The sequence below is a fragment of the Etheostoma spectabile genome, chromosome 4 (genome assembly GCF_008692095.1).
Source record: "Etheostoma spectabile isolate EspeVRDwgs_2016 chromosome 4, UIUC_Espe_1.0, whole genome shotgun sequence".
Taxonomy (NCBI): Eukaryota; Metazoa; Chordata; class Actinopteri; order Perciformes; family Percidae; genus Etheostoma; species Etheostoma spectabile.
In genome coordinates, this window is record NC_045736.1 from 22,239,435 (window position 1) to 22,266,363 (window position 26,929).

Below are 26,929 nucleotides of genomic sequence, written 5' to 3' on the forward strand. Positions count from 1 at the left end.
CTTCTAAGAAGTGCAAAAACCATTCCTCATGAGGTTCAATTTTGACAGACGCAGCACTTTGAATAAGAAATCAGTTAACCTTGTGGATGACTGCACCAAATTATGGAAACTGATGTCTGGCGCGTTTGATCAATGCGCTGGAACATTAAGGGCAGCGATGGGTCAGTCTGAACCTTGTACAAACCTCACCTGTCTCCCACCGGCATCGAGAAGACTGCTGGTGGAAGTCCGGTTTTAATGGACTGTTTACAGACAACTTAGCCAAATTAGAAGCAAGTGAGTTTACTGAAAATCCACAAGAATGCTCTGGGAAGACTTTCGGGTGAAGAACCAATGTATGCAGTTTTTTTGGACATTTGGATGTATACATTATCAGTGAGAGTGTGTGTACTTTGTTGATCCACAATGTAATACCACTGTATGAGCGCCGTGGGGACACAAAGCAGTTTTGGCTATAGAACGTATCACTCTTCTCCACATGTATACCAATACCTTGTTTGATAATTGCCAGGACCTACCAAAACCCAGTTCATACATGTAGACATAGGAGTTATACTGCATAACTAGGCTTAAAGCAAGTTGTCTGTTGTAACCCGGAGGTCATGTGTAGACAATGATAGGTTCAAGGTGTGTGTGGTATTCTGTAGCTGAGCTGCATTCGTGGACACAGTTATGTTTTCTTAATATGTTGAATTAAAAGAACATGTAGAGAGTCATCTGTATGCAGTCAAATGCGTATTTTTTGTGTGTAAGTGTGTAAAAAAAAAAAAAAACTACTGGGGGGGGTTACTGACTCAAAGTGCCATCTGCCATGTTCTGTTGTAAGTAAAACAAGTATACACATACATATACACCTTTATTACAATCACTGCATATAGTAGTATAGAAATATAGTTTTATCACCATGACTGAATGAAATAGAATTCATCCTCTGAGTTTCCACTGGAGATAAATTACTCCTCTGATGTCTGTTGTGAAAGCTGCAGGTCTGAGGAGGCAAATAAGAGATAGTAATGTACATGATGTGAAAAATTACCTTTTCAGTAAAAGGACAAAGAGTTCAGTAAACTGCCCAAGAAAGCATGTCTAAATTCATCACCTTACTGACAGAGTGATACTAAAACTACCCTATGCTGTGCGCTTTGCAGGATAAGATGAAAAGATTAGTCAATTGAATGAAAATTGGCAACTAGTTTGATAATCATGAAATATATTTTTTTTTTTTTTTTACCAAATATTACCTGGCACTTAGAGCAAATCAAGTCACTGAGCAAATGTTTTTCTTTCATAATTAATACATGTAATATATGATATAGTATGATGATGTAGTAATTGGTGATTGAATCAAATTCAGCCTCCTCACCAGTCTGTCTGTAGTCCACCCTGGTGAGGAAGAGGCCATGGGCCGGAGCAGCCATGCCCTGAGGGAAGGCAAGAGAGTCCCGAACCTCCAATATCTCCTGCAGCTGGGGCACTGAGAGCTGCCCCCGTCCTACAGCCACCAGGGCCCCTGTCATCCGCCGCACCTGGAGCAAACGGCCAAAGCAACCATTTTTACATTGGTAATACTTAAAATATTGCAAAATTAAGTTTTATCTTGGATATTTTAATGGTCCCTTTATGCTGAACAAACCTTGTTTATGATCAACATATTTTCCAGTCTTTACCAGCAGATGGTGCTACTTACTAACAATGAACTACAACACATTTACAGGTAATTGAGGACAATAAGAGGAACAAACCTGCTTATAGAGAAAAGATCTGCTTGTGAAAGTCAGCTCCCAAAATGGTATCTCTCTGGAAGAAAAAATGCACAAATGTGTGAACAACATACTGATTATACACAACAATATACAATATATACAACAATCATTAAATATCAGCTATATATATACACAACAATATACAATACATATAACAATACACATGCAATCATTAAACATCACAGATGTTGTGTTGTCTGTTTACATAAAGGTGCATATTCCCAAAACTTCTCATCAATTGTTATAATGATAACATAAATATTGCCACTGGGGTTAAATTGTCACTTCAGAAGCAAAACAATATCTTATTTAGTTGTCAGATGTAATACAGCATTATAAAGTTCCACAAGGGCAACTATATGGGAGGAGTGTGACTCCGAATGACACCTATTGAAAACAAATAAATTAAAACATTTCTTTAAACATACACTACCGGTCAAAAGTTTGGGGTCACTTACAAATTTCCATGCCACTCCATTATAGACAAAATACCAGCTGATCTGAGTGGGTGGCTGATCTTTAATGCAATATCTACATTGCCCATTATCAGCAACCATTGATCCAATGTTCCAGAGGCACATTCTGTTTACTAATCTGACATCATTTTAAAAAACTAACTGAGAAAACACTGGAGAATCCTTTTGCAATTATGTGAGCACATAATGTAATTTGAAAACTGCTGACCGGGTTAAAAAAAACAATGCAACTGACCTCAGCTGGTATTCTGTCTATAATGGAGTGCAATGGAAATTTCTAAGTGACCCCAAACTTCTGACCGGTAGAGTATATTTCACCAACCTAACCATGTTCTAAAAGTGAATTATTTATTTCAACTGAAGAGGGAAAACATTAAGACACATTAAGTCACTCCTTTATCTCGCTTTTGTTGGCTATTTCAATGCTTTCCCCCACCGTGCGGACAGAGTTGGAGGCGGATGTGACATTCATGCTCATGCAAGACATCAGATAGAGCCGGGGACTCTCTTTGTGCACAGATTTGTTTAAATGTCAAATGCTGAAAACGCCACTGCAGCTTAGGCCTAACAGGATTACATGTAATGCTATAAAAATAAATGTGAATCTGCTTCTTTTGAAATTTGACATTACATTTTTCTTGTGTGTTTTAACATTTAAGTCACAGCAGCCATTTCCCCCAAAAAACTGTCTGACTTTCTATTTGGGGGAGGAAAGAGTCAACTAAACAGGCACATGGGACGAATTGGGTCAAATGCAAAATTAACTCCGTGCTTGCTTTCTGATTTCATTTGATGTGTATAGAGTGCAAAGACAGATTTATACAGCCGGCCTTTTAGCTCAATGACTCTGGTGATGGACAATATATTTACATGGATAGACGAAAGCTGTGTCTTAGGTTGCACATGCACATTGAGTGTGGTGTGGTGGTGTGTGTGGTGGTGGTGTGTGTGTGTTGTGTGGGTGTGTGTGTGTGTGTGTGTGTGTGTGTGTGTGTGTGTGTGTGTGTGTGTGTGTGTGTATAATAGTAAAAGCAACGCGTCCCGTTTAGATAGGGTCATCCCTATGTTCCCAGGGTCCTATGTCTTTTGATTTAAAAGGTTGGTAAGGGCTAGCTTCATAATTCGCAACTGCAAAAGAACAAAGGAGTTTTTCAAATGCAGTTTGAATGGTAAAAATCAATTCAGCCATTGTGGAGATATTAATGTCTAAAGACAAGAAACGTTTAGACATTGTCTTTCCCACAAATTTGAGGTTGTAGTCTTCAAGCATAGACTGTATGAGTATAAGATAAGCTTCCTGCATGACAATGAGATACAAAAATGTCTACATGTCGAGCAGATTCCACAGAAATCAGTTTCACATGGCTCCTTGTTATAGGATCAAAAATTTAGCTCAACCTTTTGCTTTTCAACAAGTCACCACTCAGTTCCTTCTGATTTTAGCACTGTAACTTAGAATAGAAACCCAAATCAAAAATTAAACACACAGCTCAACTGCAGGCTTTCATTCATAGCTGGTTTGGTAAAAAGAAAAAGAATTGCAACCATGAACACTTACAAATACACTATGTTACAGATCTGTAACCCTGATGCTCAAAGCTTGTTAATGTAGGTTGGGGTTAAGGGACTGTGTGACATTTACTTAGAGAAATGCTAACAGTCTGCCCATGTCCATATTGTGAACCATATTTTCAGGGCAAATAATTAATGCCCATGGAAGTAGTATTTGGCATGCAGACTGACCCCCGTGGACGTATAATCTCCCAAAGCCCACATGGCCCTCTCTCTCACACAGCTGCCCCACCTCCATCTCTCCAATGGATTAGGTTGGATCCTCATTGTCTTTTAACTGTATGATTCAACATGACTCACAGCTGGACATCAGTTTTCCTACAATAAAGCAGTAATACCCATGATGCACTTTTTGTTACACTGAAGTAACTAAAGCTTTTTTTAAACATTTCAATTGGAAAAGATTACTTTTGAGTCCAGATCAAAGTCTGCTTGACCTGTGATTCACCTAAAAATCACAATATGTATAAAATAAATCTCAAACGCGCCACACAGAGTCTAACTGAAGCTTGAAAGGGAAGTTTTTAAGGCTGTACATGCAGTGAAGGGATTATAAATGAATCAAATCGTTGTCCAACTTCTTAAGCACCAGTTGACGCAAGGTTGAGAAACACAAGATTGATCTTTTTGGAGTGGAAAAGCACACGCATCATTTCTTTATTTTCCTGGCTTTTTTTCTGTGTAAAATTATGTAAACTTTTTTATTTTTATTTTATATTGTCATTGTTTCAGGTTCCTAACTGTATTTTCAGGATGTACCAGAATAGATTTACATAGTTTAATTTTCAAAAACACCATATTTTTGTTGTACCGCACACTGCTGCAGCTCCTGTTTTTACCCTGTGTGTTTAGGTCTCTGTTTTAGCTACAGAGTGAGACATCTCACTTCTACACTATCTTTGTTGGAAGTTGCACATGCACAGTAGGTAGGTAAAATCACATCAGCTAGAAACTCTTTCTTCAACTATAGTCAGTGTAAGGCAGAATTAGACCCAGATGTTTCCCTCAGAAGTTGGTGGAGAGCACAACTAAAGAAGAGTGAACAAACACAACACTAAATGAATGCTAATGTTGCTACATGTCTGCTAGATGTGTAATGACTGTTTGCTAACATGTTCACAATAACATCTTTGTATTTCAAGGATATTTAAATGTTGTGATTGCAGCTTGTTTGGCCAAAAAATGTATGCAGCTTCAATATGACACCTTACATCAATTTCTTTTTTTTTCTTCTTTTTTTTTTTATTTGGCCTATGTGCTGACTGCTGGTAGCCAACGTGATCAGTCTACCTACATATTAAAGGCCTACCTGTGGAAGTGTGTGTGTGCGAAGGAGCTTCCAGGCTCTATGCTGGCCACATCCAGCGTTTTCACAGGGCTTTTAAATGGCATGTCAGAGTTGACTGCCCTGAAGCTGCTGAAATCCTGAGTCCCGACCAGCAGGGCGGCAGCCTCGCGCATGGCTCCCACATCCAGAGTCCTGATGAGAGACAGGAACAGGAGACATTTTTCTTTAAGAAGTGATCACAAAAAAATGCTATATTTTCTAGGAGTGTTGAGAACAGACAGCGGATTTCAACAGACTTCTTAAATAAACTTTGGCAGGATCATTGTGATATTGAAACTTGATCCAACAGCGAACAGCGAGGTCAATCAGCTGGGATGTGGTGTACACATGAAGTAGGACAGGTTTTCAGGGTTCCATGTTACTGCTTTTAAAAGTAGAATAAATTTATTGGTTGACTTATATAATATGATTTTTCTGACGCACAATGCCACGTGAGGGAGCAGAGGATGCTGACGACCGGCTCATTTGAGAGAGGAATTGAAAGTGGGCTCGACACTAAGACTCTGTATAGTCTCATGCTTCTGTCACTGCTTAAATATGATCTGACAGAGAGCGAGAGAGAAGGAGAGACGCAGCGAGCAGGGAAATGGGCTCAGTGACTCACTGGTTAAAATCTTGATGCACAAATTTAAAATCTTAAACAAGAGTCCTGAATGAAGATATGGTGGAGCGCTGCAAAAGACAGATGATTTATTCTTGTTTCCTTTTTTAAAAGAAATGCTTGATTCATGCCAGATCAAGTCAACCTACAGTTTATCCTTTCATAACTTAGTACTTAAAATCTTTCAAGGGAAAGTTGGAAAACAGCACATAGTAGTAAGTAATTTGTGTCTGACAACTGAAGCAAAACAAGAAAATATACAGTATAGGATTCAAATATTCAAGATTACATTTTTATTTCTTTATTTACTACTTTGGTTTATGACAAAATAACTGAAACTACTGACATTCTCATCAGCATCATCAGCTGTATTTTTTGTTTAGCGCTAATTATCTAATTAGCTAACAAATTTATGTCTATCTTTATTTTTTTCCTATTATTCTTGTTATTTTATCCATTTATTTGTATAATTGTTGAACAATCAATTAATTGATCAGTCGTCCCAAAAAAATTTATCTGCAAAGATGTTTATATGCCATAATTTTCAAACTGTCAAATATTCTGTGGTTATACCTTGTTAAATGTGAGCATGTCCTGCTTTTCCCTTTGTAAAATCACTTTAATTTGAATATCCTGGGGTTTTTGAGTATTGGTAAGACAAAACAAACAATTGCCTTTTTTGATAATTTTCAGACATTTTTATAGATTTGATATTTAATTGGAACGTGTGTGATGGCGAGGGAGAGGCAGATCAAAGAAAGAGAGGAGAGAGGCGGTGCGAGGCACCGACGCTCAGAGGTGGATGGACGAGATGGATGCTGAAAATGAGAGAAGGGATAAAGGTAGAAAAAAAATGCAGACACCAGAGAGAGAAAAAAAGGAGTGAAGGAGAAATACATGTAGTAGAGAGAAGGAGAAGGATGGGAGAGGGAAAGAGAGAGTGGAAAAAAAACAGTCAGGTTAATGTGCGTGGGTGTTGTTCTGCATGCATATAAGCCCCCAGCTTATCTTGCCCTACTTTTCCCCCAAAAAAGTGGAAAGAGAAGAGCAGACAAATGCTCATATGTACGCTCTCTGAAATGTTTCTTCACACTCCCTCCTTCCAATCACAGCTAAAGGAACATCCCCTAAGCTAAGAGGCCATCAACGTTCAGTTTCTTTCTCTCTTTCTGTACTCTTTCTGTCCATCGTTATCCCTGTCTCTTTTCTCCCCTTCCTTCTCCTTTGTTTGTTTTTCAGATGCCAGCTCAGATAAAACACTTTGTTTGACTGGCCCTAATTTGTAGTTCTGGCTTGGTATGTGTAGATTATGTGTTTAGCGTGCCATTTTTTCTGCAAGGCTTGGCATGAGCTTATTGAGGGTGTGTCTGCATGTTTGTGTGTGTGTCTGGACCTACTTGTTGGATGGAATCTGAGCTTGATTTATTATTTCTAAAGGGAATTTAAGGGAATTTGATGATTTAAGGGAAATCATCAAACAAAAGGATGAGTGAATGGGGGGGGGGGTATGTACTGTGATAACTCACGTGTTGCGGAGGCTCCAGCAGAGATTGTGGTCTGTGAGGGGAAGCATTGAGTGGTGGGAGATTCCCAGGGCGATCCGGTAGACATAGGTCCGAGACTGGGCACGGAAACGGGCATGGAAATCATCAGGCACGCGTAGTGCACGGGTGATCCTGGCAGAGTGACAATAGAGTTGTTTCAGTGAAAGCTGACATCCATTAAGGTCTAAAAAGCTGGACATTTCGGTTCTACTGTACGTGTGACATAATTAGTGTGCAGTAATTTCTTCAAAAATCACAGAAAATAATATTAAACATTTAAATTCTCGTGGCTGTTTAGACACAAACTAAACAATCAGTGTTTCATTCATTACTCAGATTGAAGCAGTCTCTAGACACAGATGGCGTTAATACTCTCATTTTGTACTGCCAGAAAGAACAACTGTGCACAAGTCATTGCCCAAAATGCCAACGTTGCAGCTTTTTACAAACGAGCACACCCGTTGTCAGAGCCCTAAAAGGGCTGCCAACAAGCCCAAATAGCCAAGAGCTTCTTTGCTCCTAGTTAGCCTCACAAAAGACTCAGCGGCTGGAGATCTTTGACGCGACTCCAGCGAGGGCACAGCTAACACAGGACACCTACTCTGTATCTGAGCATGGAGAAGCACACAGGCAGGGATAGATCCTAACTCTAATGCAGTGAGATCAAACTTCCTTGCATGATTAAATCAACCAGTGTGGATTAGTGTACGAGTGTGTGTAACATCTTAAAATAGACTGAAGAATGAAACTGGCCTTTCTGATCTGCACAGGTAACTGAATCCACTGCCTGAAAATATGAACCACATGTGTGTTTTTTTTAAAATTTTCACTGTGTTGTTGACTTTTCAAACTGTTCAAGCTCCTGCATATTCAGACTAACCAAACATTCAAAAGCCTCACAACTAGAAACCACATGTACAGTACATGTAGATGAAAATATTAAAATGTAAAAGATATTGTAACAAGTAAATCCCAATAATAAAAAATTAAACATGTCTTTATAAATACAGTATGCCCACATTTAGAGCTTTAATCTAAAGAAATGTATGGGTTACATAACCTCGGGGCTTCCAGGTAAGGGAGAGGGGGATGAGAGTTGTTGTTGTTCCAGCATTTTCTTTTTAAAAGGTCTAAATTATAACTAAGCAACATAACACCAAACTATTTTTTACTGGCTGCTTTTACCAACTCCACACCATCTCCGTTCAATGACGCAGGGATGTGTTTAACTGTACAGTAATAATAGAGTGATGAGTGTTCGTCTACACATGCCTGTGCATGTACAAAGAGTATGCATTCATCTATGCATGCAAGTCAGTTGTGTTTTAAAGAAAGCGGAATGTGACAAAGGGGTTAGCATGCATGGGTATATGGAACTGTGAGAACAATGCTCAAATACACACATCCCATGTATGTGCACAGGCGTCCCATTTTTCTGCACACGGCAGTGCATGTACAGTCTTGTGTGTGCCAGTGCACAGTCAGAGAACTAGGTTATGTTTCCATTGGGTGTGACACGTGGCAGAGGACACCCTTGCGTCTGCCTTCAGCGCCTGCTCCAATGTGAAGTGACAGCCTTTTTGCTTGGCCCCCAGACCCCAGAGCCCCCCCCCCCCCCACACACACACATATAAACACACACAACACACACACACACACACACACACACACACACACACACAACACACACCACACACACACACCACACCACACACACACACACACCACACACACACACACACCACACACACACACACACACACACACCACAACACACACACACACACACACACACATCAAATTTTCATTAGCAGTGTGCAAAGCATAGCCTCACACATTTTGGAACTGGGGCATTGTTTGGCATGGTAACATTTTGCTCCTGAACAGTTTCCCCTTATGGGAAAAGGGCCATTCATTGGCACTTTTTAATTTTTTTTTACAGTGTGCAGGCCTTTGTTTAAATCGTGCTTTGGCACTCTATCTCAGGAGGCAGCAGACCAAAGTTACGAGCCGGGTGGCCTTGACCAATTGCCACTTTTCTCATATGAAAGCCATGATGTCTCTCTCCTTCTCATGGGCGGACCAAATTCTCTGGCCATGCAAAGCAGAGAAAGGGGAGGTAATCGTGCCCCTTATGACCTCATAAGGAGCAAGATTCCAGATCGGCCCATTTGAGCTTTCATTTTCTCAAAGGCAGAGCAAGATACCCAGGGCTCGGTTTAAACCTATCGCCATTTCTAGCCACTGATGGACTACAGACAGGCTGGGGGAACTCAAATGTTAAAAAACTCATAAACTGAAATTAAAGTTACAATTTTCATGCCAGAGGACCTTTAATATTTTGGCAATGTGTATATAAGGTAGTTAGGCCATAAATAATTCTGCTTTATGAAGATACTGAGGATTGTGTGTTCATACTGTACAGTATATTATTCAGCGGGTTTCACATTCTGATCGGTAATTTCCATTTAGCTAGATAAGTGTATGTGTGTGTGTGTGTGTGTGTGTGTGTGTGTGTGTGTTATAATGGAAGCTATAGACCAAAAAGCAGAGCAGGGATAATCCTTTCTAACCTTCCCTCTGCAGGTTTAGGGATTAGCAGGGAGCTGGGAGCTTCCCTTTCCTCCCTCCTCTCTTCTCTGTCCATCTTCCAATTGGCTCCCTCTGTTTCACACTCTCGCTCATCTGTCTTAATTCAGTCCGTGTCAATATCGGTTTTGTGCTCCTACTTTGATTTTCCTTACCCCCCTTAATCACTTACTATCTCAATCCATACTCTCTCCTTTGCCATGCCCTGTTTGTGTCTCTTTGTTTCCTTTCTCTTCTCTCTCAGACAGAAAAGCTGCAGTCTAAATATCACAAAGGGTCTCAGCAGTCCAAACCAAAGTAGTCATAAAATAGTCACTATACGGATTGGAGGGATTAAAAAAAGAAGGTGAAGAAAAGCACAGTGAGAAAAGAAAAGAAGACGATGGGACACTAGATGTACAATTTGCATGACCTTGTGTTATCACCTGATGATCACATCTACTGTTGACCTTTTGAAATGTCACATGCATCTAAGGAGTCCTGACTCACCTGATCTGCTCTGGCCTGAGGTGGAAATTAAGAGCCTCAACAAGAATGTCTTCAGTAAATGGCGGCTTATCGTTCTTGCGTTGGAGGTCGAAATGGGCGGAGTTAGATAAGGCGTGGACACCTGCGTCTGTCCTGCTGGAGACTGTAAGAGACACTGGGTAGAGCGGCCTAAGCCTACTTATTGCATCCTGTACACAGACAGACAAATACAAAAAAACATACAAAAAACTTTGAGCTCTTATATTGTAAAAGAAAACTTTTGAAATGTAAACCTCTTACTAATAGCTTACCACAAATAGTCAGATAGATAAGGTACATCAAAACACAGAGACAAAAAGGAATATCAATCAGAGCTTTGCACAGCAGTATGACGTGAATAGAAAGTGTGGTCTTCTTTGCTGTGTTGTGTGTCCTCCTGTGTGTGTGTTCATACACTTTTCTTCTAATAAAGTTTTAGCCCTCTTCACGCACTCATTAGAAATAGAGTATAAGATAGACAGTGGAGAAGGGTGATGGGGAGTGACATGTGACAGGGATCACCAACATGCAGACTGATCAGAATAATCGGTAGTACAGAAACACCTGCCAGAATAACACAATGCATTTTTATCACTGCAGCCTCCAAAATGATGACACAGTTGAATCCACACTACCTCAAAACAGTTTCAACAAAAACTAAGCATTATAAATTGGGGGAATTTATTGCAGGACTGTTGTGTAGATTGCATTAGTTTCAGAAAGATGTACATGATTGTAACGGAATGTGATCACACAGCAGTAGCTTGTTTTCTGGTTTTGCAGGACTACAGCATAACTGATGTTGGAAAGAAAGAGGTAACGTGTATTGGAGGACAAGACAACACGATAATGTTAGTAAATAACATCAGTAAAACTTACTTCCAAGTGGTCCTGAACCCCTTTTCTATCCAGCTGATGTGGAGGCACTTTCACGACACCCCTGCAGAAATAATGAGAATCCAATAATACACATAAAATAATACACTTAAAAATGTAACCGGTTATCTTGCAGCATAACCAAACGTTACCTGTAGTTTGTTCCAATGTACTGAAAAAAGATGAGATAACGCGCCCAGTTGGGCATGGTCTCTCCAAATGTCTTTGACAGATATGGATCATAGTGTTCGCATTTTTAAAGAAATGACACGTTGCATTTTAAAAAGAATTCCTTTTGTACGACTTTGACACACACACCGCGGATATGGTTGCTGCTGGGGAGTCAGAGAAGAACGATTTTTACAAACCCGTGAAGCGCTCATGTGTACAGGGACTGACCAAATGCGACGGAAGCACACGGAACGTCAACACGAGCCGCATTTCCGGGTCGGATTTTGTAGTCCGGAAAAATATCAGCGACCCCAGTAGCAGTATAGTTGCAGCCTTCAGTTTCTTTAATACGGAGATAGTTGCAGCGTCTCAGTTAATGTAGGCTTAGCCATATGCACTTATAGATGTGACATCTATGGCCACTGCCAGAAGAAGACACTTTTAACATTGCGTGTTGTTTCCCTTTCAACAAAAGAATGTTACATCTGCCCAGGTCTTAGAACAGTGATTTAACTCCAGAGCATGTCACGAGTATGTGACAAAATGCATAATAAAGCTACTCCATCGCCTAATCGATATATATTATAAAAGCGTTCTCATAATATGTCCATGATGTAGTCAAAACCACACAGATGTTTAAGCGAATCGTTTTTTTCTGGATGTCCAGATTGTCAGTCTCTTTTTGATTGCGTCATAATGTACAGAGGGGGCGTGTACTGGTGGTCGTCGTCTGACCAGCCGCAAAGCCATCTGCCTTGAGATCAGAGACTATAATATTACGGAGATGGGTCAGCTGCGAGAGGGACACGAGCAACAGACCGGTTCAAGATCATTGGAAGAGGGTTGGTTGGGACCATAGACCGTTAATAATAATCAATAATACACAGTCTATGGTTAGGACATGAAAAAGAAAAGAGAAGGAAAAAAGACTTAAACAAAATCGTAGCACGATAATTACACTGACTGAACTGCTCTTATGTTTCTCTTCATTATTGCAGAAACAATAGGCTATTAAAGTCTGATTTTGATTAAAGTAACAAAACTAAATCAGAGATTCTTCTTATAACTATAATAAAGGATATTACTCTTTATAATATCAATCAATCTTTAGACTATCCTTTAAAAAGAAAGTTTGTGGGGTTTGTATGTTCTCCCCATCTTTCTCCGGTTCCCCCCACCATCAAAGAACATGTACTAGGTTCTCCAGTCAGTGCCCTTGAGCAAGGCATTGGCCTCAGATGTGGAGTTGGTCCAGGGCACTGTTAATGGCTGCCCACTGCTCCCTTGAGGGATGGGTTAAATTTAGAGAATGAATTCAGCTGTATGTATATTTTTGTGAATGTATATGTTTTAGATAAGTTGGTTCATACTGTCTATTTTATAGAAACGTGGGCACATTATTAAGGTAGCCCACATTTGAAGGTGACAGCATTTATTTACTGAGGTTTTATTTGTGTTTGATTGCGTTTAAATTGGTTAACTAGCCCTATGATTCTAAAGATTGTGAAACAGACAACATCACCGTTAATATGTTTTCATGTTATATTGTTTGTAATATTGATGTAGCCTTCATTGTTTTAATTGACTTTATGTGGGGAGACTTTTGCTCAAGTCTCAGACTGGTTAGAACTGCACATCTTCATCCTCCAATGGTTCTCTAGAGGTGTTACGGCGGGTTTTAACTAGTCGGCGCTCTCCTCTTCTTTTTCAGTCTCCACGGTGCAGCAACGCCTCTCGCCTGTCTCGGCAGCCGTGGCAGCCGTGTAGTAGTAATCTGACTACCGCGCACCGAGCTCGCATTTTGTGTGCCACCGGGAGAGGGGCGACAGACTGCTGCGCGTCAAGGGACACCAGTCACCATCCGGACGGTTCAAGCTACATCGCGCCGTAGGCAATGACATTGGCAGACTGAAGTGGGAATACACTAGAAAACGCAACAATGACGGTGGACTTTGAAGAATGTATAAAAGATTCACCCCGATTCAGGTAAGGGTGCTCCTCGCAGGCACATCACAGTGGTGCGCAAAAATGGCACACCTTCTTTTATGCATGATTTTTTTTTAGATGGGTAACGCTTTCCGCTGTTGTAGAATTCGATGCGGTATCAACAGTGTAAATAATACAAAATGTGGTGATTAATGTCTGATTCGCTCCCTAGTTCAACAGCTTGGTGGGATTTCTCTTTCATTTTGGTCTTCTTTTTTTATTGCATTTTTGATCCAATTTTCAATCATATTACCAGGATTTATTTTTTTGAAATGTAATTTTAGTTGGCTATTAAAACATTTAGTTGCATTGTAATACATTTGCTGGAAGACACGCGTCAGTAGTTTCAACGTGATTTTTGGGATGTAACGTTAGCTCAGAGCATGTGAGAGGAGGGACACTCATTGCCACGCACAGTGAGGATCCATTTTGCTTTATTGTAAAAATAATAAGGGATTTTTTAGAATACATTAACCAACAACCTGAAATGCACCTGGATACAAACCATTAGTCCTAATTATTCAGTGCATATCAGGTTGTTGCACTCCTTAAATGTGGCTTTATAACACGCATGAGTGGTTGATGGGTGCCTCCTGTGTGTGTGAATGAGTGTTGCAGCATGGCTTATAGATTGGGTGCAGTCTTTTCATTTGTTCATGGAGGAGGCCCTGTCACCCTGTGGTGGTAGGTGACTGGAGATGAGATGCCCTTGCAGCAGCAGCTTTGGACTGTCTGAGGAAGAGGCATCAGGGACGGGAGCATGCTCTCTCTCTCTCTCTGCAGGGACTAAGCTGGTATCCTGGGCACAGATCCAGCTGTTCAGCCCCTTGCCTGCCACACTCAGTCCACGTGCCAGTCTGGCACTCTTGTGCAGGCCGATGGGAAACTAGCAGAGAAGATTCATGTAGGCCAGGGATCTCCTGTTAATTATGCCAGGGAGATGGGCTGGTTGTGTCATTTAGTCAGTGTTTTACTGAGAAGGAGCAGAGTGTTGGTTTATTCTGTATACAGACAATTATTTGTGTTCTGTTTTCTCTATATCTCTGTCTTCTGTTCTAGTTCTCCATGTCTGCGTCTATTTGCTATGTTCTCTGTGTTTGTCGTTTTGTTGCTTCCCTCTCCCTCTTCCTCTTCCTCTCTCTCACACACAACTTCTATCCTGTCTATTAAATGTTGTCTCTTGCCGTTAACTTGTGATTGGAGTGAGAAAGCACACAGTGGAATGAAAGAAAGAAAGTTGAGAGACAGACATTAAATTTGCTGCTCAAATCCCACCTCAGTGATCGAAGGTCACAGGAAGAGACAATTTCCGCCTTGTTCACTTTCCCATGGTCTTACAAAGACTGTTATTTGGAAAATTCCAATACTAACAAAGGCAGCTGATGTTTCCGTGTGTTTACAAGCAGTAGGGAAAATGTAATGTTGCGCAATGCCGCGATCACGACGATGGTAAGGAAACTTATTGTGGGTTGGATCCTATTAGGATTTTATAACATATAACATGGAGCATAATATGACTTGTTTTTTATTCCCCTGTATACATGAAATTATCTGGGTTTCTGATAATCTGTCGGTGCAGGCGTTTCTTGGGTTTGGTTTCTAGCCCGACTGGACACTCTACTGAACAGAGCTCAGGATACTGTGTGCATCTAAACAAACACAGTGTTTCCTGCAAAAAGAAAAGTAAAAGTTGAAACACACTTTTGCACACTTTTGTCTCCTGATATTAAGAAGAGAAAATATCAAGAAAATATCCAGAGCTATTCTAAATGCCTGAACAACTACTAATAAATAAAGAAGGTGTTGTCCATATGACAAATTCATGTGACACAGCCATCACTATAAACTGCCATTTAATCAAAGATAGTCAGTGCAGAAAAACGTGGCCGGTATCCCAGATTTCTTTCTTCTCCTTGTGTCATTCTGGAGAGTCCAAAGAAGAGCAGAAAGTCCGACTTGTCTGTCTTCCCACACATGGTGCTTAAACAGCTCACACACACCCTCTCACTGCAGGTCTGAACTTGTGCTAGTCCTGTATGTGCGTATGCATGATTGGGTGAGTGTGAAAGAATGTTTGAGGTATGTCTTTAAAACACATCTTATTGTTCAGTCTCCCTCTCAATCACATTGGATCCTAAAGTCTTTTCTTGTTCTCCGCCCTGCCTTTAATTCAGCAGTCACCTGCTGCAGTTATTCATTCATTCTGTAACAATATCTGAGGTGAAGCCCTGTGCACCTGCTATTAATTTGTTTGCACAAAATGGTTGTAATCTGATTCCCTGCAGGCACTTTGGGTCAGTGTTTGGCTCGTCCACACTGAGAGTTTAGAGATGTTATCATGCTTGTGCTTTTATTCTGACGGCAGAACAAAATTGTAGTTGGACAAGTTTTCAACAAGGTCATTATTGTAAACTGAAACCAACTGACTTGAACATGAAATTTTGATGAGCAATGCTCGGCATAGTGTGTTACTCTGATTTTCTTGCCCAACCATAAACACGTGTAACATATTACTATTTCATCTTTGTAAATCACCTTATAGTCACCAACCAAGTGATGCTAAAGGCAAATATTACATAATCATTTTCTAACTTATATTTGGTGCTTTCATTGTTGAAATGGTTATGGTATGAGTATTAATATGCATATGTGGGTGTGAGCTGTTGCCTAGCAGCCGCTGCTGTGAGACAAATGGGGGCTCGGCGCAAAGAGAACAGAGAATTTAAGAATGGAAGAAGAGAGTGGGTGCTTTAAATAGGCACCATCATTATATCCCCTGATATTCGCACTGTTACAGATGTAGCTCTTTTTAGGTCCAAACTCAAAACATATCTGTTGAGTCTGTCAGAGTAAGATGTTGAATCTTTGATTTAGCGATACTATCAAGCTTGCTGTAGGTGTGTTTCCAATTTGTCATAAAGCCTAATAACAAATGAAAATACTGGACATGGAAGCACATATGTTGTCTCTAGCGATGGATGTCTCAGGTCAAATTGATTTACAGCTGGGGTTTTACAGATCCGGAGAACCAGCTGCACCTGTCGACCTCTTTCTGTTATTTTTATCCCGCTCACATACAATACAAAGAATCATGGTCCACACAGGTTGATTGTGTGAGTCCACAAGATTCAGGTAGGCAAAGTAGACACAAAGAATGTTATGTTGCAAATGTGTTACGCAACTATGGATGTAACGGTATGAATATGTAACCTCACGGTTCTAGGGACCAAAATGATCACGATTTTCGGTTTATTATTTTTAAAAGTGTGTTCAATGCCTTTAGCCGCAACTACTTTCATGCATGTTCTGCAGACAGGATAACTATCTTCAATCAGCTTTCCTTCGGCATTCTTATAATAACCAAAATATGCCCATGCTTCAGACTTAGTCCTCTTAGAGGGCTGATAAATGTCCTGAGCGCTGTCATCCCATCCTTGCGCCATGAGTCCAACTTCAAGAAACGTGGTAATCCACCATGATAATAACGATCCTTTAAATAAAATTGTAATTTTTATCATCAACATTTTTATCATGTTTTACCGTTACACCGGTAATTGTTACGTCTCTGTACGCACCATTAAACAGTATTATATTCTACCTTTTAATAACCAAAAATATAGTCTGGATCAATGGAAGTACATTTCCAGGAACAATTTCCTTCCCAAGACCATTTTGCAGAGCCACCATTGCTAGGTTTAGAGTTTAGCGTCACCCTAGACATTTTGCGATTGGTATAAAAATAAATTCAATCAACCCAGACCTTTTTTTTCCTCCTATCCTTGAATATATCTGTGGTGAAGCCAGACCTTACTCCACAGCGCTGTGGAGATAGGTTTGGCAATGCGAGATTAACCAAAATACAACCTATTATAAAGGAATTTGTATCATTTAGTAAAAGTAAAATGTTCTTGAAGATGTTTTATAGCAGTCCACTGCAAAACCACAAAGCCTTTACTAGTAATGGCTTAAAGAAACGTTTTTGCATAAAATATTAAGCAAAGCCCAAACTGGTGGCCATGTAGACTGTCATCAGTACTCGTTAACAGTGAATCATTTTGCATACAGGACTGGATAGGATTCTGTTAAGATCAACACCTTCATATCATTTTAAAGTTTTCAACCTTGCATGTTACCGGAAAAGTTGTCAGGAAAAGTTGACAATAAAATCACAAGTTTTAATCTGATGATATCTGAGCCTGTTCAGAAGTTAATTTGAAGATTTTTTATTACTGTTCCTGCACACATTTCTTTGGCTAATATCTTTAGCACATAGTTTGCTCCTGTCAGGTGTGTACTTCCCCGTTGGTTTCCATGGTTACTTGCAGGAATAACATATAGGAGGTCACAACCTGTCAATGCAGTCAGCATGCTCTTTTTGATAGAGGCAGCTCTAAACCCCACATTATGTGGGAAAGGTAAACAAACAAGTTATGTCTTATGTTGACTCATCCAAAGTGATTTTTTTATCATTCCCCTGCAGCTTTTGCAGTCCCAGTTGGTTAAGTTTCATAATCAATTTAAATCTGGAGCCTTGAAGAGTTCTCATTACCAAATTCTATTGAACATCTTGAAAGAGACAGTCGGCACATCATGATATATTCTTAGATAAAGGAGGTTCAAGAACAACTTAAGTTTATATAACTCCAAAGTGAACTGGATTTGGTAAGAGATTTGAAAGCACTATGTTAAAAATAGGCTTTTGGCCCATTTATATGTGATTTCCTACATTATTTTTAAAAGCATGTCTCCATGTATTGGCAGATTAAATTGTTTTTGATGCTCTGGATATTTGTCTGGTGCCCTGGTTCCTTTTAGCTGTCTGGAGTTTTATACCCCACCTGCGCCAACTTCCCCCGTAATCCTTTTACACACATAATCATTTTGCTGAGATAATGCATTAAATGGTCAGCAGCCTGTGGAATATGTAAATATGTACCACGTGGCGTTCTCTGGTCCGAAGGAGGATAGTATCATTGCTGTTGCCAAGGGTGACCAGCTGTTTTGGCGAGCAAGGCAACTACCTCTCATTCTGCCTCTCCCAACATGAGGGGCTGATATTATTTTTGCAAAGTAAACGGAACGGTACATGGTGACATTGAAACAGCACAGATGATTTTATAGTAGAAAAGAAAATTCATTAGGGCTGAATAAGATTACCTGTTGCCTAAGTAGACTGACATTGATGTATTCCATGTTTGCTAATGCAATGATGCCTGGAAAGTGTCCCAGACCAAAGCCGTAGAAGTATGAAGTGCCAGCTTTCACCCAGTGTCCTTGTCCTTGAGCAAACCTCTTTCAGAGCCACCGTGACCCTCTGAACTTAGCCAGAAATAGATGCTCTCTGCAACATCAAGTCCTTGGCAAAATGTTTAGAAATATTCCAGACCACTCACATTAAGTTGCTAATGTCAAGACATTCATTCCTAACCACTCTCCCTAATGCATCCGCATACGCAGGAGATGTGCTGTGACAGAAAGAAAATGACCGTGCTCTGTTAGAATCCCTATCCTATTACCCTCCATATATGGAGCTTGTCCATCCATGTTAAAGCTTTTATCAGTCCTGTTTGTTATGCTGAATATGACTTAAACAAAATTGCTCAGCTTGAGATTGATGTCTCTTCTCTAACCCCAGAGCTTCTTTCAGTGTTTACTGCCAAACACCAGCAAAAGCAAGCAAATCTGTTGCATTTGGGACTTAACTTGAGGGATTGGCATTAAGCTTTTCTTTGAAGGTATAGTAAGGTCAAACAATTTATGTATGCTCGACTTAGTTCCACAGATGATGTATTTATGTAGGTTTAATATCTATATAGTGATTCTAATACATCAGCACCAAAGTGTTTTAAATCTGGACAATGAAGCAAACTGCAAATAATGTAAAGAATTGCTAAATTCACTTACAGTTACATACATGTTTGCCATTGTGAGATGCATAACCGGATAGTGTGGTATAGACTGTTACACCTTAGCAATGTGAACAAAAACTTTGACTATTTTATATTTGAATGTGTGAACCATAAATATGTACACACTGAATTTTCTTTTTTAAATTGACTACTGACATTTCCAACGAGGAGAATTCAGACAACATAAATTCAGACAGATTGTTTTCAAAGTAAAATATTTCAGTGCTATACATTTCAACATTAAGTATACAGTTAATCATTATTAATGGATTCTTAATGGGTTCTTACACTATAGAATCAAAAGGTCCTAGAGGAATAATTTACCGGTTGTAACGACACACCTGATGCAGTATTATTAAATTAAGTCTTGCTACTAACCCACTTCTGTACAAACTCTGACAGGTTGGGCTGCAGTAGATCGAGGATCAGGTAGACAGTGATAGTTTTTAGTAAACTCTTGATGATGGTGGTGGTGAGATCAGTTACTGTCCTCCTCAGGGAAGTCACCTTTTAACCACCAATTGACCTTTTAAACACTCGTAACCTACAAGTGTCACAAAAAGACAACACAGGGTATTGGGGCTCGTAAAAATATCTGACATCCCCCATTAGTTCACATAAATATTTAAGTTCCCACTGTGTGTGTAAAGGTAGAGACCTTGGTGGAACGCTCTGACTATGAAGTGCAGGAAACACGCCTTTCATGTCAAAAGCATAAAAAATGTTGGTTACATCAAAGGATCTGTTTCAGTGGAGATGTGGTAGTGGGCAGTTGGCTGGAGGTTACTAAGTTTGGTCCTTAAGGCACTCCAGCATCCATGTCTTGTCTAACCCTCTAATACAAACATTTGTAGTGTACTTTTTCTCCTCAACAAAGGAAATTCATTGTTGAAAGACAGTGAGCAAAGAGGTCAGCCCCACCCTTGTTGATTTGAAGGCATGTGTGTATCAAATTGATGCCCCTCGATGATGTCAGTAGAGCCATGTGGCATCATGTGTGACCTAAAGAGGTTTAAATGAGAAAAGGAAGAATGCAGTACTGCCCTACAAATAGGCCTGCACAATTAATTGTTATAAAATCATGATCTCGATTCACATTGTTCACAATTTAATTTTTAAATAACTTTGATTTAAAAAAAAAAACTTTCTTCTGTGAGTTTTGAACACAGACTGTATACAATAGGTTTTTCTTGGGTGCTCCCTGCAGCGCTCTCCCTTCTCTTCATTGAAGCTTCTATGTTTACAGGCTTGTGGTTATGCGCAATGTGCTACAGGTGTCAAAAAATTGGTTTGGTGTTGCCAATTTGTTTTGTTTTGTTTTGTCATGGTCAAAACAAATCGTGGCAGAGGATCGCAATATCAATTCTAAGCAAAAAAAAATGTGATTCATATTTTGCCTAAAAAGGCAAAATACCTTAAATTGCTAGAGTGTGGAACTGAGAAAAATGACTTTTTTTATCCAGCAAAATGAATAATAGTAAGACACTGAAAATCTGGCAATTAGATGTTTTAGTAATGAAATGTATCTGCATAAAAAATCTTGAGCTCGAACTTGACTTTTTGACCTTTGACCTGAAAAGTGAGAAGTCACGCCAAGGCAAAAGGCAGGCAGGTAACTTCCACATTATCAATATTTGGTTGTTGGCACAATTTACAAAATCATTAAAGTAACATCTATACAATGTAATGATATGGCCTATATTTCTGATGATTTGCAATTACTTATAGCCATCTACTTATTGCTATCCTGTATCATAACTCAATTTGAGCGTTCCAAAAACAAGCCAAAAAGCGGTAACTAGTGTTACAGTGTTCTGCCTTGGTTTCTCCTGGGCTTTTGGAAATAACTGTTAAGACAACCCATTATTTCTCAAAAAAACAAACAAAATTGACTCAAGATGCTTATCCACATCATAAAGGATGTCTTGAATGTCCCGAAAATATCATTAACTCATTTTCCACCAGAAACTAAGTTACTGCCTTTTGCCTTTTGCAGGGCGAAGTAGCAGCTGTCTGCAGATGTTTGTTGAAACCAAAAATCTTGGTGCCAGTAATAATTTTTCAGGAAGTAATTGAGAGCTTTTGACAGCCCCAGAGCTTGCAAGCTGCATATTTGCTCACACAGCATGTTGTGGGCCTACTGACCTGTTCTTTGAAACATGGTGTGCAGTGCATGGATTGCGTTTGCTTCTCTGCTTACAAATGTGTAATTCCTCTCACATGTGATCAAGGATTTACCAATACACAGGACCTGACGGCTTGATCCAGATTGATCATTCACCAAAAATCCCAAATTCAAATTAAATAATATAATAATAACCCACATGTAGACTTAAGAGGAAATAGTTTAACTCTGCCTGAATATAAAGCATCACATAAGAGCAGGTTTGTCACACTGTGGTTCTCCTGTCACTAACGATTGATTGAATTAGGCCGACAATACATCAAGAAGGTTGACAGGAATTTCTGCCTTTTCAAAACCCCTCCACCCGCTACAAATACAAAAATCAAGCCTATTTATGTTATCGGTGCTGCTTGTACTGATCCTTAGAGACTAAGGGATAGAAGTAATACAGTAAATCCCTCAGTCAAATTTACTTTAACATTGATAGATAATTTAATTAGTATGTTTATGTGCACTGACCAAATTTTAGCAAATTATGATTGTTATAAGTGCAGTAATTGGACCCTATATGTGGTTTTCACTGTTTTATGGGGTCTTCTTTTGTGTTACACATGCATGCATACATGTGTGCACATAGGCTAATCATATTTTCATATTCCTGTCTCTTCCTGCTTGTCAGGCATACAGTAGTTTGACGTGTTCAGGAGAGAGCATCAGTCTAGCACGTGGACACTTCCACACAATCAGCGGTGCAGCAGATTTTCTGCGGCTCTGCTGCACGTGTTTCGCGGGCGGGCTTAGTGCGGGGTCCATATATGAAATAGGATTATCAGTAACCACGCTCTCTGATTAAATCAACTGGATAGCCTACACCGCCTATTAAACTCACACACTATCAGCCTCTTACCCTGAGAACCTCAATACAATTTCCCTCCCCATTCAGCAGCAGTGTGCAGGATAATGGAAAATTGCAGATATTGGTTTGACACAGTGGATGCCTTTTTGCAGTTCAAAGGACTTGTAAGTCTTTGATCTGTTGCTGGACTTCTATGCTTATTGGGGAATATTCACATTTTGCCTGGTCAGGTAGCAATCGTCATGGCTTTATGGGCTTATCCATAATATCAATCTAAACTTTAACCTCATCTAGCCAGGGTTATTTAAATCTGTCCTTAAGTCATGCTTCAAAGGAGGATGCGTGAACCACAGTGCAGTTTAGAATTTGCTCAAATTTTTCAAGATTAAAGGGATACTTTGCCGATTTTTTACCAGCTTTGTATCATAGCAATGTGGGTAGTATGTGTAAAGGAACTATGGTAAACTTTTCTCGCTTTTACTGTATTGCATACTTCTTGCCTAAAAATGTTATGGTTGCTAAGCTATGACTGAACAGGTGTGTGTCAGGAGAGAGGTTTAGCTAGCACTCATTTAATGGTCACAACTGTTATGCCTCTGTACTCAGTTTTCCAATTATAGAGCAATGATAGGTTTTTAGATAGACTAAAGGTTAATACGCAATTAGTTGAAACTCCTAATTAAAGTAATGACTTCTTAAATAAAGATGTTTACCATTATCAGCAGAATGCACTGAAAAGAAAGCTCGAGTATTTGTCCCCTACCTTACTCACCAGTCATTCTAGCTCAAATTAGGGAAATCAGACATTGTGCAAGGGATTCCGGATATTAATATAAAATGACGTTATAGACCCAATCACAATGTTTGTTGCAATAATTTCCGGGTGGAAAACTCCTGCATCCAATACATATAATTTGTCGACGCTGAGCATACTCTCATCTCATTTATCTAAAATGTGTGTTTGATGCTTTCATATGTCAACATTTTCACAGACATTGGATTAGATCTAATTTACCTTTTGGGCCACAGACTTAAGAAAATGGTAAGATGTTGCTGTTTGTAAAATTAGATTTGGTTTGGATCAAAGATGCTAGCAAAGTAACACAATAAAGAAAACAAGCACAACAGAAACGTCAGATAGGTTGAACCTATAGACGTTACGGTTATGATTTAAAATGAACAGAAACAAACAAGTTTGCCAATTTAATATATTTCCGCAATTCAAATGTCTACTTGGAAGTCATAGTGACTGTTGTGTCTGCACAGTCAGTTAGGCTGGCGGCAGATGTAGCGGTCCTATCCCAGATCAAATTTGATTCCTTTCATGGGATACAGGAGTGAAAAATGTAGAACAATTTGCACCTTCTCACAGGTCTCACTGCAATCATTCATCCTCACTGAGATCAGGATTTGGAGGGGAGTTTGTTCAGTTTGTTCAAAGCCTGTTGAAACTCGAATCAAGACTAATAAGTAAATTGCATCTTGTTCCTGGGCTGCTTTCTTCAACTTGGCACTACATATTATTTTCTCAGTGGTAAACTTTGTCTACCCCTGGTTGTCCTGCCCAGTTTAAATACTTACTAATACTAAACTGCAGATTTCAATGCTTTCAAAAACCTTTTTCGCTGGTTTAGTGTGTTAGGGCGATTATATCTTTTGTCATAATGACTGACTGACAAACAAGCAGACTGACTTTTAGATTAGCCGGACAGAGTTTAAACACTCAAAATGTTGGAACTGTGAACCCCAAAACTTGGCGGAAAGAAGCAGGACCAGCCGGTGCATAATATGTGGAATGCATCTGTGTTGAGCCAGACTTTTGTGCTGACTGCCACACATTTAGCCATGCATGGATAAACTCCTCAAGACATTAGTACATGTATGCACACATACAGAAAGCTGTTAAAGACGTAGCAGCATGTGTGGCTGCCTATACAGCACACACATTAAATGCATGAGGTGTTATAGTGTCACATTACTATTTATACGGCCATATTCTGCAGAGTGAAAGGGTCAATTAGCCAATGGGTTCTTACACTATAGAATCAAAAGGTCCTAGAGGAGAACATGATGTCTCCATACTGCTTGACGCATTAAGAAAAGTCTCAAAACATTGAGCTTTTTGTCTGCAGAAACAGAACTTTCAACTTCATGCTGGCTTTCTGTTGGTTTAGGATTTTTCATACACAATTTTGCACTTCTGTGATATGTATATCACTTCTCATCCTGAAGCACTTTTTGGTAAGGGTGAGCCATTTAAAAACTAAACTCTACCGTGAAATATCAACTGCAGTCCTCGTTGTTTATATCCTATTCAAGTGGCTCACGTCAAAACTTAGAAATGTATTAGGACAAGCCAGTTCCACAAGACTGTCTGTCCATTTTACACACACACACACACACACACACACACGCACACGCACATGCACACACACATACACATTCACATTCACTCTCAGTTGTTTATCTGTTTCTGTTCAAGATCATATTGGTCAAAGAAATCCCTGTCTCATCCTGTACAAAGAAACATTTAGCCGCAAGTGAATGTTTGTTATCTACACACAATGTGGGTATTATGTGTTGTCGCCATCAAAAAACAACCCAACTGGTTTAACCAACTGGCAGAGAAAAGACAGAAAAAGATAAAGAGTAAGAGGTCTTTTGTTAACATCTGTCATCTCAACCTCTTACTCTCAGTGATTCTGTGTTTCACTGCGGAAGTTGCACACATTTGTCTTTCTTTTGACATCTATCCTACAGGTTTTATGTTCTGTTCTCACCCTTTTACCTTTCTTTCTTTCTTTCTTTCTCCTCCTCCTCCTCCTCCTCCTCCCTCCTCCTCCTTTTCTCCTTTGGCTCATTATTGGTAATATGGATGTGGGATGGAAATGAATTAAATTACAAGGTTGCAGCTGCAAGGCGGGTTGGGTTTTAGTAGATAACCTGAGTCCGTCTGTCTGTCTTTCTGTTTGTCTAATAAAAGGATGCAGGAAAAGAAGGCTGTTTGGCTAGAGGAATGATAGATGGCTGACAGGATAGGATTGATTGATTGATTGATTGATTGATTGATTGATGGTGGATGTAAGACAGAGCATGGAGGAAAGGGAATGAAGAAGGATTAGGGTCACCACCGTTACTGTAGTCCTGGTAACCTGCCTGATATTTCAAGCATTAACACACTGAATGCGTCATGATTTGCATTGTGGTATGAACCCACACCCTGGCAGCAAAGCATTAACGAAAACATACATTGCTGGTAAGTTCGCACAAAAAGAAAGAGGACAGAGCTTAAGTCCAGTTGAGGAAGTGAACAGCTGTATTGTCAAATGGCGGGTGATGCTTGGACACAGCTTCCCTGAGGTGACAAATGAAATAGTCATGTGGCTCACGCTGGCTCATTGCCTTATTATGGTGTGTGTTTGTTTGTTTTTGTGTGTGTGTGTGTGTGTGTGTGTGTGTGTGTTGACTCCCACCCTCTTACATCTGGGATCCAGTTGAGCAGATGGTTCAGATTTGGCTCAACTTTCTGCTTCTTTTTGCTTTAGTTCTGCCTTTCCAAATTAGCTACCAAAATTAGCAGGTTTTTAACATGTTAGTTTCTTAACATATTTATTCCCTTGCCAAAAAGTTAGTAGGAATATGGCAAAACAACGTTAGTAAGGATAGGGAAGTTCTGGTGTAGTGACATGTTACGGTGGTTGCTTGTTCTTTTTCAGGATTGGTGAGACATGGAAACTGATTGCTCTCTTAGAAGATGGACATACTTTACGATCAGCCGACATGTAGTCATTAGATGGCCGGAAGGGGCTAATCCTCAACCAGTGCGAAATTCTTTACCAAATGAACAGCCATGCAATGCCTCTCAGCCTGTCCACATTTCTGGATCAGTTCCCGCCCAACCAATCCACACACAACCCAACCAACAAAGCACACACACGACTCAAACACCAAGACACACACACACAACACCACACACACACCACATTCTTCCCATGGGTACATCTTCCATTTGTTGGGGAGATACCCTGCACCAAGAGAATATCTGAAATAGCCTTGAACCTTCAACAGTGAAAAACAATTAGTGTTTTGCGCAGGAGAAGAGACAGGGCTTTCAATCAACTATAGTTTTTGATGTGTGTTTGTGTTGTTGTTTGTGGCTTTTACCTGTGTGTGTTGTTTGTGTAGTGTGTGGTAGGTGTGTGTGTGGCTCGGATGGAGAAGTAAAAGGCTAGCATGAATTGGCTCCAGTGTCTAAACACGTGATAAGCCCGATAGCAACATATAATCTTGAAATTTTGTGTTCATCTTCAGGTTGGCCACTTCGCGTACTGGTTTAGAGAACAATCAAGCATCGCAGTTGTTCTGCATTTGGGCCAACAGTCTTCTCACAAGGTTGAGGAAACCATGACATGTGAAAGTGAAATATGCTTTAAAACTGCAATAACTGACACGTACATTATGTGCATTAGCCTAAATCTGTGAATACCTTGCACCAAAAAAATGCCCTTTGCTGGCTAGCTACAATTTACTAATTGGTCCAGTTCACCCCTTCAAAGTCAACAAACAGATCCATGTAACACACAACATACACAATGGACAACACGAA

The 26,929-nt window shown here is 39.8% G+C and overlaps 2 protein-coding genes across 2 annotated transcripts in view; one reads left to right on the forward strand and one right to left on the reverse strand.

The window, feature by feature from the left end:
- Positions 1-837: 837 nt before the first annotated feature.
- pusl1 (pseudouridine synthase like 1) lies at positions 838-11,702 on the reverse strand. Its single transcript, XM_032513624.1, has 8 exons — positions 11,429-11,702; positions 11,280-11,340; positions 10,383-10,570; positions 7,287-7,436; positions 5,121-5,291; positions 1,743-1,797; positions 1,364-1,526; positions 838-988 (listed from the first exon to the last, which is right to left on the reverse strand). The coding sequence occupies exons 1-8, from the start codon at positions 11,482-11,484 to the stop codon at positions 954-956; spliced, it is 879 nt and encodes a 292-aa protein (XP_032369515.1). The 5' UTR covers positions 11,485-11,702; the 3' UTR covers positions 838-953.
- A 1,388-nt stretch (positions 11,703-13,090) lies between these two features.
- acap3b (ArfGAP with coiled-coil, ankyrin repeat and PH domains 3b) overlaps positions 13,091-26,929 on the forward strand; it is a 60,862-nt gene continuing 47,023 nt past the window's right edge. The window contains exon 1 of the mRNA XM_032513079.1: positions 13,091-13,433. Coding sequence (XP_032368970.1) covers positions 13,387-13,433 — 47 coding nt within the window. The 5' untranslated portion in view covers positions 13,091-13,386. The remainder of the gene's footprint in view (positions 13,434-26,929) is intronic.

Bases quoted from the DNA above. Each gene is read 5' to 3' on its own strand.
- pusl1 (XM_032513624.1), bottom strand. From the start codon at position 11,484: ATGCCCAACTGGGCGCGTTATCTCATCTTTTTTCAGTACATTGGAACA. The intron at 10,571-11,279 runs GTAAGTTTTACT...GTCTGTGTACAG, and splicing joins GGGTTCAGGACCACTTGGAA to GATGCAATAAGTAGGCTTAG. The intron at 989-1,363 runs GTGAGGAGGCTG...TTGCCTCCTCAG, and splicing joins GGTGGACTACAGACAGACTG to ACCTGCAGCTTTCACAACAG.